Here is a 12440-nt window from a genome sequence, read left to right on the forward strand (position 1 = left end):
CCACCCTGCACAGCCAGAAGAGGACTGGCCACCCCTCATAGCCTGGTTCCTCTCTAGGTTTCTTCCTACCTTTTTGGCCTTTCTAGGGAGTTTTTCCTAGGGAGTTTTTCCTAGCCACCGTGCTTCTTTCACATGCATTGCTTGCTGTTTGGGGTTTTAGGCTGGGTTTCTGTACAGCACTTTGAGATATCAGCTGATGTACGAAGGGCTATATAAATAAATTTGAACACACACATACTGTATATAGTGGTGTGTATGGACAGTAGTTATATAGGATGAGCCATGATTAGAATACAGTATACTGTATATAATGGTATGTATGGACAGTAGTTATATAGGATGAGCCATGATTAGAAGACAGTATATGCAGTGCCTTCGGAAAGTATTCAGACCCCTTGACTTTTTCCACATTTTGTTACGTTACAACCTTTTCCCACATTTTGTTACGTTACAACCTTTTCCCTTCGTTAATCTACACACAATACTACATAATGACAAAGCAAAAACAGGTTTTTAGAAATGTTTGCAAATGTATAAAATAAATGAATAACTGAAATATCACATTTACATAATTATTCAGACCCTTTACTCAGTACTTTGTTGAAGCAACTTTGGCAGCGATTACAGCCTCGAGTCTTCTTGGGTATGACGCTACAAGCTTGGCACATCTGTATTTGGGGAGTTCCTCCCATTCTTCTCTGCAGATCCTCTCAAATTCTTTCAGGTTGAATGAGGAGCATCGCTGCACAGCTATTTTCAGGTCTCTCCAGAGATGTTAGATCTAGTTCAAGTCCAGGCTTTGGCTGGGCCACTCAAGAACATTCAGAGTCTTGTCCCAAAGCCACTTCTGCATTGTCTTGGCTGTGTGCTTAGGTTCGTTGTCCTGTTGGAAGGTGAACCTTCGCCCCAGTCTGCGGTCCTGAGCTCTCTGAAGCAGGTTTTCATCAAGGATCTCTCTGTACTTTGCTCTGTTCATCTTTCCCTCGATCCTGACTAGTCTCCTAGTCCCTGCTGCTGAAAAACATCCCCACAGCATGATGCTGCCACCACCATGCTTCACCATGGGGATGGTGCCAGGTTTCCTCCAGATGTGACGCTTGGCGTTCAGGCCAAAGAGTTCAATCTTGGTTTCATCAGACCAGAGAATCTTGTTTCTCATGGTCAATGTCCTTTAGGTGCCTTTTGGTAAACCCCAAGCGGGCTGCCAAGTGCCTTTTACTGAGGAGTGACTTCCGTCTGACCACTCTACCATGAAGGCCTGATTGGTGGAGTGCTGCGGAGATGGTTGTCCTTCTGGTAGGTTCTCCCATCTCCACAGAGGAACTCTGGAGCTCTGTCAGACTGACCATCGGGTTCTTGGCAGTGGTGTAAAGTACTTAAGTAAAAATACTTTAAAGTACTACTTAAGTAGTTTTTGGGGTATCTGTACTTTACTATTTATATTTCTGACTACTTTTACTTCACTACATTCCTTAAGAAAATATTATACTTTTTACTCCTTACATTTTCCCCGACACCCAAAAGTACTTGTTACATTTTAAATGCTTCGCAGGACAGGAAAATGGTCTAATTCACACACTTATCAAGAGAACATCCCTGGTCCTCCCTACTGCCTCTGATCTGGAGGACTCACTAAACAGAAAACATCCCTGGTCATCCCTACTGCCTCTGATCTGGAGGACTCACTAAACAGAGAACATCCCTGGTCATCCCTACTGCCTCTGATCTGGAGGACTCACTAAACAGAGAACATCCCTGGTCATCCCTACTGCCTCTGATCTGGAGGACTCACTAAACAGAGAACATCCCTGGTCGTCCCTACTGCCTCTGATCTGGAGGACTCACTAAACAGAGAACATCCCTGGTCATCCCTACTGCCTCTGATCTGGAGGACTCACTAAACAGAGAACATCCCTGGTCATCCCTACTGCCTCTGATCTGGAGGACTCACTAAACAGAGAACATCCCTGGTCATCCCTACTGCCTCTGATCTGGAGGACTCGCTAAACACACATGCTTCGTTTGTAAATGATGTCTGAAAGTTGGAGTGTGCCCCTGCTTCCTGTAAATTAAGAAAATGGTGCCGTCTGGTTTGCTTGATATAAGGAATTTAAAATGATTTATACTTTTGATACTTAAGTATATTTTAAACCAAAGACTTTTATTCAAATAGAATTTTATTGGGGTACTTTTACTCAAGTCATTTTCTATTAAGGTGTCTTTACTTTTACTCAAGTCATTTTCTATTAAGGTATCTATACTTTTACTCAAGTCATTTTCTATTAAGGTGTCTTTACTTTTACTCAAGTCATTTTCTATTAAGGTATCTATACTTTTACTCAAGTCATTTTCTATTAAGGTATCTATACTTTTACTCAAGTCATTTTCTATTAAGGTATCTATACTTTTACTCAAGTCATTTTCTATTAAGGTATCTTTACTTTGACAGTTGAGTATTCTTTCCACCACTGGTTGTTGGTCACCTCCCGATTGCTCAGTTTGGCTGGGTGGCCAGCTCTAGGAACAGTCTTGGTGCTTCCAAACTTCTTCCATTTAAGAATGGGGTATTGTGTGTAGATTGATGAGGAAAATGCTCCCTACTCCTGTAAACTCTCATCTATACCTTGTCCTGAAACCAAGGTATTTATTACAAATAGTAATGTGTATTCTGGTACTATGCAGCTGCTAATGAATGCTAATGGTAGCATTGGGATTCCTCTAACCCTACCCCTCTCTCTCCTCTGAAGTTAGGCTTAACACCATAGAGACAATGCTAACACTTGATCTCTCCCTCTGTCTCTCTATCCCTCCCCTCCCTCCCTGCCTCCCTCCCAATCAATTTATGGGCTTTATTGGCATAGGAAACACATTATTATTTGACCCCGCTGGTCATCTATGAACATTTGAACATCTTGGCCATGTTCTGTTATAATCTCTACCCGGCACAGCCAGAAGAGGACTGGCCACCCCTCATAGCCTGGTTCCTCTCTAAGTTCTGGCCTTTTCTAGGGAGTTTTTCCTAGCCACCGTGCTTCTACACCTGCATTGCTTGCTGTTTGGGGTTTTAGGCTGGGTTTCTGTACAGCACTTTGAGATATCAGCTGATGTAAGAAGGGCTATATAAATACATTTGATTGATTGATGTTAACATTGCCAAAGAAAGTGAAATAGATAATAAACTAAAGTGAAATAAACAATAAAAAATGAACACTAATCATTACACTCACAAAAAAATCCAAAAGAATAAAGACATTTCAGATGTCATATTATGTCTATATGCAGTGTTGTAACAATGTGCAAATAGTTAAAGTACAAATGAGAAAATAAATAAACATAAATATGGGTTGTGTTTACAATGGTGCTTGTTCTTCACTGGTTGTCCTTTTCTTGTGACAACAGGTCACACATCTTGCTGCTGTGATGGAACACTGTGGTATTTCACCCAGTAGATATGGGAGTTTCTCATTGGCACACTGTGGTATTTCACCCAGTAGATATGGGAGTTTCTCATTGGCACACTGTGGTATTTCACCCAGTAGACATGGGAGTTTCTCATTGGCACACTGTGGTATTTCACCCAGTAGATATGGGAGTTTCTCATTGGCACACTGTGGTATTTCACCCAGTAGATATGGGAGTTTCTCATTGGCACACTGTGGTATTTCACCCAGTAGATATGGGAGTTTCTCATTGGCACACTGTGGTATTTCACCCAGTAGATATGGGAGTTTCTCATTGGCACACTGTGGTATTTCACCCAGTAGATATGGGAGTTTCTCATTGGCACACTGTGGTATTTCACCCAGTAGATATGGGAGTTTCTCATTGGCACACTGTGGTATTTCACCCAGTAGACATGGGAGTTTCTCATTGGCACACTGTGGTATTTCACCCAGTAGATATGGGAGTTTCTCATTGGCACACTGTGGTATTTCACCCAGTAGATATGGGAGTTTCTCATTGGCACACTGTGGTATTTCACCCAGTAGATATGGGAGTTTCTCATTGGCACACTGTGGTATTTCACCCAGTAGATATGGGAGTTTCTCATTGGCACACTGTGGTATTTCACCCAGTAGATATGGGAGTTTCTCATTGGCACACTGTGGTATTTCACCCAGTAGATATGGGAGTTTCTCATTGGCACACTGTGGTATTTCACCCAGTAGACATGGGAGTTTCTCATTGGCACACTGTGGTATTTCACCCAGTAGACATGGGAGTTTCTCATTACCAGTTGTTAGTATTGTCACCTGATGCTTTAGACTACCTCTCACTGTGATCTTCTTCTCCAGGCTGTCTGTCCAACCTGCCTCCCAACACCAAGAAGATCTGTAACTCCTACGAGGAGCGTCGTAAACAGGCCACCGCCATCGTCCTGCTGGGGGTCATCGGGGCAGAGTTCGGGGCGGAGTTGGAACCTCCTAAGCTGCCGTCTCGTGCCAGGACCAGTGGACAGGCTCCAGAAGGTTTCGGACTGACCACTGGAGGATCCAACTATTCTCTGGCCAGACACACCTGTGAGTGGACACGTCATCATGCTCTCTCTGTCTCTGTCTCTCTGTCTCTGTCTCTCTGTCTCTCTCTCTCTCTCTCTGTCTCTCTCTCTCTCTCTCTCTCTGCTCGGCACACGTGAGTCTCTCCGTCTCCATATCCGTCCTTCTATCTTTGTCTCTCTCTTTCTCTATCTACCTCTCTCGCCTGCGAGTGGCTGCTTTCTCTCTACAGTATATGTTGTTCTGAGAATATGAGTGGTTATATATCAGAGTAGAGTACTTGGTGACGTTGTGAAGTCTGAGAGCTTTCAAGAGTTTTAGCCTCGATAGGAATGAATAAGTGACTTTCACCATTTTCACACTATTGTGGATGCTCCAGCTGATGAAAGCACACTGTTATGAAACTAAAATAATACACAATCTCACACTGACACACTCACACTGCCACACACTGACACACTCACACTCACACACTGCCACACACACACACACTGACACAGACACACACACTGACACAGACACACACACTGACACAGACACACACACTGACACAGACACACACACTGACACACTCACACTGACACACTGACTCTGACTGTGTTGTAGTGAAGAGAAGGGAAGGCCAGATGAATAATCTACCAGGTAGCTAGCTCTCCCAATGGTGTGGCTCTGCAGGTCTCCCGCTCTACCTCTCATTGCCTGAGGTCTTTATTCATATTGTTGAAAGTTTAAATCCCTCTCACCTGCCTGCCTGCGTTAGTTCACCACTCTCACCTGCCTGCCTGCGTTAGTTAGTTCACCACTCTCACCTGCCTGCGTTAGTTAGTTAGTTCACCACTCTCACCTGCCTGCCTGCCTGCGTTAGTTAGTTAGTTCACCACTTTCACCTGCCTGCCTGCGTTAGTTAGTTCACCACTCTCACCTGCCTGCCTGTGTTAGTTAGTTCACCACTCTCACCTGCCTGCCTGCGTTAGTTAGTTAGTTCACCACTCTCACCTGCCTGCCTGCGTTAGTTAGTTAGTTCACCACTCTCACCTGCCTGCCTGCGTTAGTTAGTTAGTTCACCACTCTCACCTGCCTGCCTGCGTTAGTTAGTTCACCACTCTCACCTGCCTGCCTGTGTTAGTTAGTTCACCACTCTCACCTGCCTGCCTGCGTTAGTTAGTTCACCACTCTCGCCTGCCTGCGTTAGTTAGTTAGTTCACCACTCTCACCTGCCTGCCTGCGTTAGTTAGTTAGTTCATCCCTCTCACCTGCCTGCCTGCGTTAGTTAGTTAGTTCACCACTCTCACCTGCCTGCCTGCGTTAGTTCACCACTCTCACCTGCCTGCCTGCGTTAGTTAGTTAGTTCACCACTCTCACCTGCCTGCCTGCGTTAGTTAGTTCACCACTCTCACCTGCCTGCCTGCGTTAGTTAGTTAGTTCACCACTCTGCTCCACACAAAGAATGGTGTGCATCTGTGTTCACAGAGAGGGAAAGAATGATGCAATCAATGTGGAGTTCCCCATTCAGAGCAGAGCCCAGGCTGTCACCCTGCAGAGAGAGAGAGCAGACCTACTGAATGAAATGAATGAATGCTTGATTTGTCTGGCTGCTCCTGACTTTGTGAGTCAACAGTGCCTAGGTTAGAAACACGCAGGGAGAATATCCTGGTCTGAAGGCTGCTTACATTTCTCCTGGCTGTCTGGAGAGAGAGGAAAGTGAGAGAGAGAGAGGAGGGGGATAGAGAGCGAGGGAAGAGGGGGATAGAGAGCGAGGGAAGAGGGGGGGGAGCGAGGGAAGAGGGGGGAGAGCGAGGGAAGAGGGGGGAGCGAGGGAAGGGAGGGGGAATAGAGATAGAAAGGGGTGGGGGGAGAGAGAGGGGGACAAGTCAGGGGGGAGAGAGGGAGGGGGAATAGAGATAGAGAGGGGTGGGGGGAGAGAGAGGGGGACAAGTCAGGGGGGAGAGAGGGAGGGGGAATAGAGATAGAGAGGGGTGGGGGAGAGAGAGGGGGGGAAAGTGAGGGGGGGTAGAGGGAAAGGGGGAAGGGGAGAGGGGGATAGGAAGAGGGGGAATAGGGGAGGAGATCAGAGAGCGAGGGGAAGGGGGGATAGAGAGAGAATACAGGGGATAGAGAGAGAATACAGGGCATATTGGAATGCAAACATTTCCACCACTTTGATCCTCTGAGCTGTCAATCAAACCGGAGAAAAAACAGAGTCGGGAAGGAGAGAGGGTGAAGGGGGATCGTATGTGAATACTGATGTCTCTATGGAGGGGGAATGGCTGTGTTATGCTATCGCCATGGTAAAATCATGTGGATAAGGACTGCTTAGTAAAGTATTAAAATAATATAATATATGTGTGTGTGTGTGTGTGTGTGTGTTTAGTGAGAATATGTATTTGGTCTGAAGCCGATAAAAAAGGAAATTCACATGAGCACCACAATGCCTACTCCACCCATGCTCTACCAAGGTTTTACAGCACCACAATGCCTACTCCACCCATGCTCTACCAAGGTTTTACAGCACCACAATGCCTACTCCACCCATGCTCTACCAAGGTTTTACAGCACCACAATGCCTACTCCACCCATGCTCTACCAAGGTTTTACAGCACCACAATGCCTACTCCACCCATGCTCTACCAAGGTTATACAGCACCACAATGCCTACTCCACCCATGTTCTACCAAGGTTATACAGCACCACAATGCCTACTCCACCCCATGCTCTACCATGGTTTTACAGCACCACAATGCCTACTCCACCCATGCTCTACCAAGGTTTTACAGCACCACAATGCCTACTGCACCCATGCTCTACCAAGGTTTTCCATCCCACAGCTTTGACCTACTACAGTAGTTATGTTGGTATTGTACTTTAGATTATGTGTATACAGGTTGTTTAGGGGTCAAACCTTCTCAAACAGCCTCATTCATGCTCATAGAGGAGGAGCTTCCACAATAACGTGATTTTTATACCACATACAAGTTAATGTGGTGTGTGAAGAATCCAATACTTTAAGGCATTATCCCATTATGCTACCTTTTCATGATTTTACGCTTACAAGACCATCAGGCTTGATTGAGCTGTTTTGTCTTGTAATAATGTGGTGCATGCCTGTATTTCCTGAAACCTCGTATAATAGCAATACATCATAATAAAATCCTATGACGGTCAGTAGGTGCCCAACATAACAACAGTTATGTGGTGTGGTGGACCCAGTAGAGCCTGTCTACCTTCCTGATTTCTGTAACTGTTGGCTTACCTGAGTAATGTTGACATAAGCTCAGAACCACTTGTGTTTCAAACATGGTCCTGTTTGATCAATTGCTGTGCTGACCAATGAACAGTATATTACCTCTGTCAAAATAATATGTCGCTTAAAAGTTGTTTCTACTTGATCAGCAGTTTACACATGACTTCAGCCTTATATGCCAGTTCGTTAGCTAGCTAGCTTTCAGCTGACTGATGTTAGTTAGCTACAGAGGCTAGCCGCTGGATTTTGTACAAGCAAGCTAATGTTAGCTAGCTAAAGTTAGCAAGTGAGCTACCTAGTTAATCAAATGATCTTCTTGCGTTTATTGATTAACCTCAGCTGGAATACCACCACATAGCTAGCTCAATAGAGGAGCCTAGGTTTGTTCACATACACTTCTTATGACTGGCAGCATGGCGCAAGCACCTGTGTTGTTGCCGAGCAACCGACCCAATTACTTTTATTTCTTATTTTTGTTTTAATTTTTTAATTGCATTGTTGGTTAAGGGCTTGTAAGTACGCATTTCACTGTAACACCTGTTGTATTCGGTGCATGTGACAAATAACATTTGATTTGATTTCTTCTTATCCGTCGCCTAGATATTGAGCGAGTTCTGGACAAAAAAATTGTCTGACGACCCTAATGCTGACGACCCTAATGCTGACGACCCTAATGCTGACGACCATGTTAAATATCCGGTATGTGGTTTTCGGGTAACAGCCAGACGGCTCATGACGAGAGGTGGGGAGGGTGTTGTGTCCCTCCCAATCAAGTTGATTTGCACATTTTTATCAAGATTGGTATCAAATTGGCTTAGATATGATGGTAGGGAGATTTTAACACTGAGCTTCAACCAATGCCTATATAGATGTGACTATTGTCACCTCTATAATATTCCCTATAGGGTTACATAATATAGGGAAAACAATAAGGGGAGTACAGTAGTTGAGACTGCACTTGCTGTGTTTTGTGTTGTTGTGCCTAACATTATTGTAAGACAGTACAGCTCTAAAACCTTCATTTATACGGGGACCTTGAAGGGCCTCCATTTCCCAAAAGTGACCCTAACGCAAAAAACAATATGGCGGCTTCTGACTGGCTTCTCTAGGACCTTGTAACTGTTATGAGCCGTTTCCAGCCTTATTTGACTGGCTTCTCTAGGACCTTGTAACTGTTATGAGCCGTTTCCAGCCTTATTTGACTGGCTTCTCTAGGACCTTGTAACTGTTATGAGCCGTTTCCAGCCTTATTTGACTGGCTTCTCTAGGACCTTGTAACTGTTATGAGCCGTCTCCAGCCTTATTTGACTGGCTTCTCTAGGACCTTGTAACTGTTATGAGCCGTCTCCAGCCTTATTTGACTGGCTTCTCTAGGACCTTGTAACTGTTATGAGCCGTTTCCAGCCTTATTTGACTGGCTTCTCTAGGACCTTGTAACTGTTATGAGCCGTCTCCAGCCTTATTTGACTGGCTTCTCTAGGACCTTGTAACTGTTATGAGCCGTTTCCAGCCTTATTTGACTGGCTTCTCTAGGACCTTGTAACTGTTATGAGCCGTTTCCAGGCTTATTTGACTGGCTTCTCTAGGACCTTGTAACTGTTATGAGCCGTTTCCAGGCTTATTTGACTGGCTTCTCTAGGACCTTGTAACTGTTATGAGCCGTTTCCAGCCTTATTTGACTGGCTTCTCTAGGACCTTGTAACTGTTATGAGCCGTTTCCAGCCTTATTTGACTGGCTTCTCTAGGACCTTGTAACTGTTATGAGCCGTTTCCAGCCTTATTTGACTGGCTTCTCTAGGACCTTGTAACTGTTATGAGCCGTTTCCAGCCTTATTTGACTGGCTTCTCTAGGACCTTGTAACTGTTATGAGCCGTTTCCAGCCTTATTTGACTGGCTTCTCTAGGACCTTGTAACTGTTATGAGCCGTCTCCAGCCTTATTTGACTGGCTTCTCTAGGACCTTGTAACTGTTATGAGCCGTTTCCAGCCTTATTTGACTGGCTTCTCTAGGACCTTGTAACTGTTATGAGCCGTCTCCAGCCTTATTTGACTGGCTTCTCTAGGACCTTGTAACTGTTATGAGCCGTCTCCAGCCTTATTTGACTGGCTTCTCTAGGACCTTGTAACTGTTATGAGCCGTCTCCAGCCTTATTTGACTGGCTTCTCTAGGACCTTGTAACTGTTATGAGCCGTTTCCAGCCTTATTTGACTGGCTTCTCTAGGACCTTGTAACTGTTATGAGCCGTTTCCAGCCTTATTTGACTGGCTTCTCTAGGACCTTGTAACTGTTATGAGCCGTTTCCAGCCTTATTTGACTGGCTTCTCTAGGACCTTGTAACTGTTATGAGCCGTTTCCAGCCTTATTTGACTGGCTTCTCTAGGACCTTGTAACTGTTATGAGCCGTCTCCAGCCTTATTTGACTGGCTTCTCTAGGACCTTGTAACTGTTATGAGCCGTTTCCAGCCTTATTTGACTGGCTTCTCTAGGACCTTGTAACGGTTATGAGCCGTCTCCAGCCTTATTTGACTGGCTTCTCTAGGACCTTGTAACTGTTATGAGCCGTCTCCAGCCTTATTTGACTGGCTTCTCTAGGACCTTGTAACTGTTATGAGCCGTTTCCAGGCTTGCCTATTGGTAGATAATGATCTAGTGCCTACTGACCTTCAGGCTATGCAACAACAACAACAAACACTTGCCATCCCAACCCTCCCACTTACCACTGACTTTTCTGGTAAATACTCTGTTAAGGGGAAAACAATACTTGATACGATTGTGATGTGTCGTCGTCTCTCACCTAGTTATCTTAAGGTTAAAAAGGCGTGTAATTTTAAGTGTCTCTGGATAAGAGTGTCTGCTAAATGACTGTAAAGATGTCGAGACTGAGACGTTACTGGGGGGTGAAGCTGATCTTTACCCACCATGCATCACACCGGTAAAGAACAGCCATTACCCCACCATGCATCACACCAGTAAAGAACAGCCATTATCACACCGGTAAAGAACAGCCATTAACCCACCATGCATCACACCGGTAAAAAACAGCCATTACCCCACCATGCATCACACCGGTAAAGAACAGCCATTAACCCACCATGCATCACACCGGTAAAGAACAGCCAATAACCCCACCATGCATCACACCGGTAAAGAACAGCCATTAACCCCACCATGCATCACACCGGTAAAGAACAGCCATTAACCCACCATGCATCACACCGGTAAAGAACAGCCATTAACCCCACCATGCATCACACCGGTAAAGAACAGCCATTAACCCCACCATGCATCACACCGGTAAAGAACAGCCATTAACCCCACCATGCATCACACCGGTAAAGAACAGCCATTATCACACCGGTAAAGAACAGCCATTATCACACCGGTAAAGAACAGCCATTAACCCCACCATGCATCACACCGGTAAAGAACAGCCATTATCACACCGGTAAAGAACAGCCATTATCACACCGGTAAAGAACAGCCATTAACCCCACCATGCATCACACCGGTAAAGACACACACACTTGTAGTTATTAACATGAGCCTATAAAGACGTTGATGTTTGCTGTGATTTAGAGAACGATGCTCTGTCTCTCGATCAGAATAAAACTCTGAGGAGGGAGATGACGTGTGAAAGCGGCAGATAAAACAAACAAACATGTTGAAAAATTCAGTTGATGCTGTTGGATCATAGTCACCTTGGACCCGTGAAAAGTTTGTCCTAAAGTAGAATATATTTCTGAAGAGATACGCACAGACAGATTGCTGAAGATTTTACATGAAATTGGACATCTGTCCCATGCCCTGAGGACATTAGGAAATGGCTTCAAAACCTGCCACTAGGGGCAACGATGAACGATATTATCATCAAGTAGGCTTGGGTTTTTCTAGGGTGTTGTGGACGGACGTGACTCCAGATCCGAGACTCTGGATCCGAAGGTCTCGTGTTAAATCCCAGTGGTAGAAAATAGCTGTGCAGCGACGTTTCCCCATCCAGCCTGACAGAGCATGAGAGGATCTACATTATACCAAACCTTAACTTAACGTAATGTTTTAACCCTATCCAAAACCTTAACCTTTTTAACGTTTTAACTTTAGAACAACTTTGAAATTTGAATAAAAGATAAAAGGTGTAACACTGCAGTGGGACCACATCTCTCCAGATAGAGACCTGTAGTCCCAGCCACCCATCGGTCCTTGGGTCTCCAACCCAACAAGCAGTCCTCCAGTCTCCGTGGCGATGGCGTGCTGGGAGGAGTCTGCCATAGATTATTGTGATTGGCTCTGTGTGTTCTCATCTAGGCTCAGACCTACAATCCTCTGTGTGCTTGCATCCCGAATCGCACCCTATGTAATGTAGTGCACTACTTTTGACCATTTGCACATAGGGTAGTGCACTATATAAGGGAATAGGGTTCCATTTAGGATGCACTCAGAGTAGATGATCTGTACTGCTCCCCAGCCAATAACCCGTCTAACAGCAGGGCAATATATATTTCTGATCCCCTGGGGACAGAGCCTTTATCAAGTGTGTAAGGTAATATCTTTCTACATTATTGGAACTATGTGACCAGCAACTAAGCAAAACACCATGGTGCAAAGAGAGGGTTGTGATGACGCTGGTCCTTCTATATAGACCGAGTGTACTAAACATTAAGAACACCTTCCTACTATTGAGTTGCACCCATTCCTCAGAGATGCT

General features: G+C 45.0%; 1 protein-coding gene across 2 annotated transcripts in view; it reads left to right on the forward strand.

Moving 5' to 3' along the window:
* Positions 1-12440, forward strand: part of wdr7 (WD repeat domain 7) — a 403835-nt gene that overhangs the window by 267712 nt on the left and 123683 nt on the right. For both annotated transcript variants that reach the window (XM_045693965.2, XM_082956906.1), the window contains one exon: positions 4296-4520. In XM_045693965.2, coding sequence (XP_045549921.1) covers positions 4296-4520 — 225 coding nt within the window. The remainder of the gene's footprint in view (positions 1-4295; positions 4521-12440) is intronic.

The sequence above is a fragment of the Salmo salar genome, chromosome 01 (genome assembly GCF_965601325.2).
Source record: "Salmo salar chromosome 01, fSalSal1, whole genome shotgun sequence".
In the NCBI taxonomy this organism is placed as follows: domain Eukaryota; kingdom Metazoa; phylum Chordata; class Actinopteri; order Salmoniformes; family Salmonidae; genus Salmo; species Salmo salar.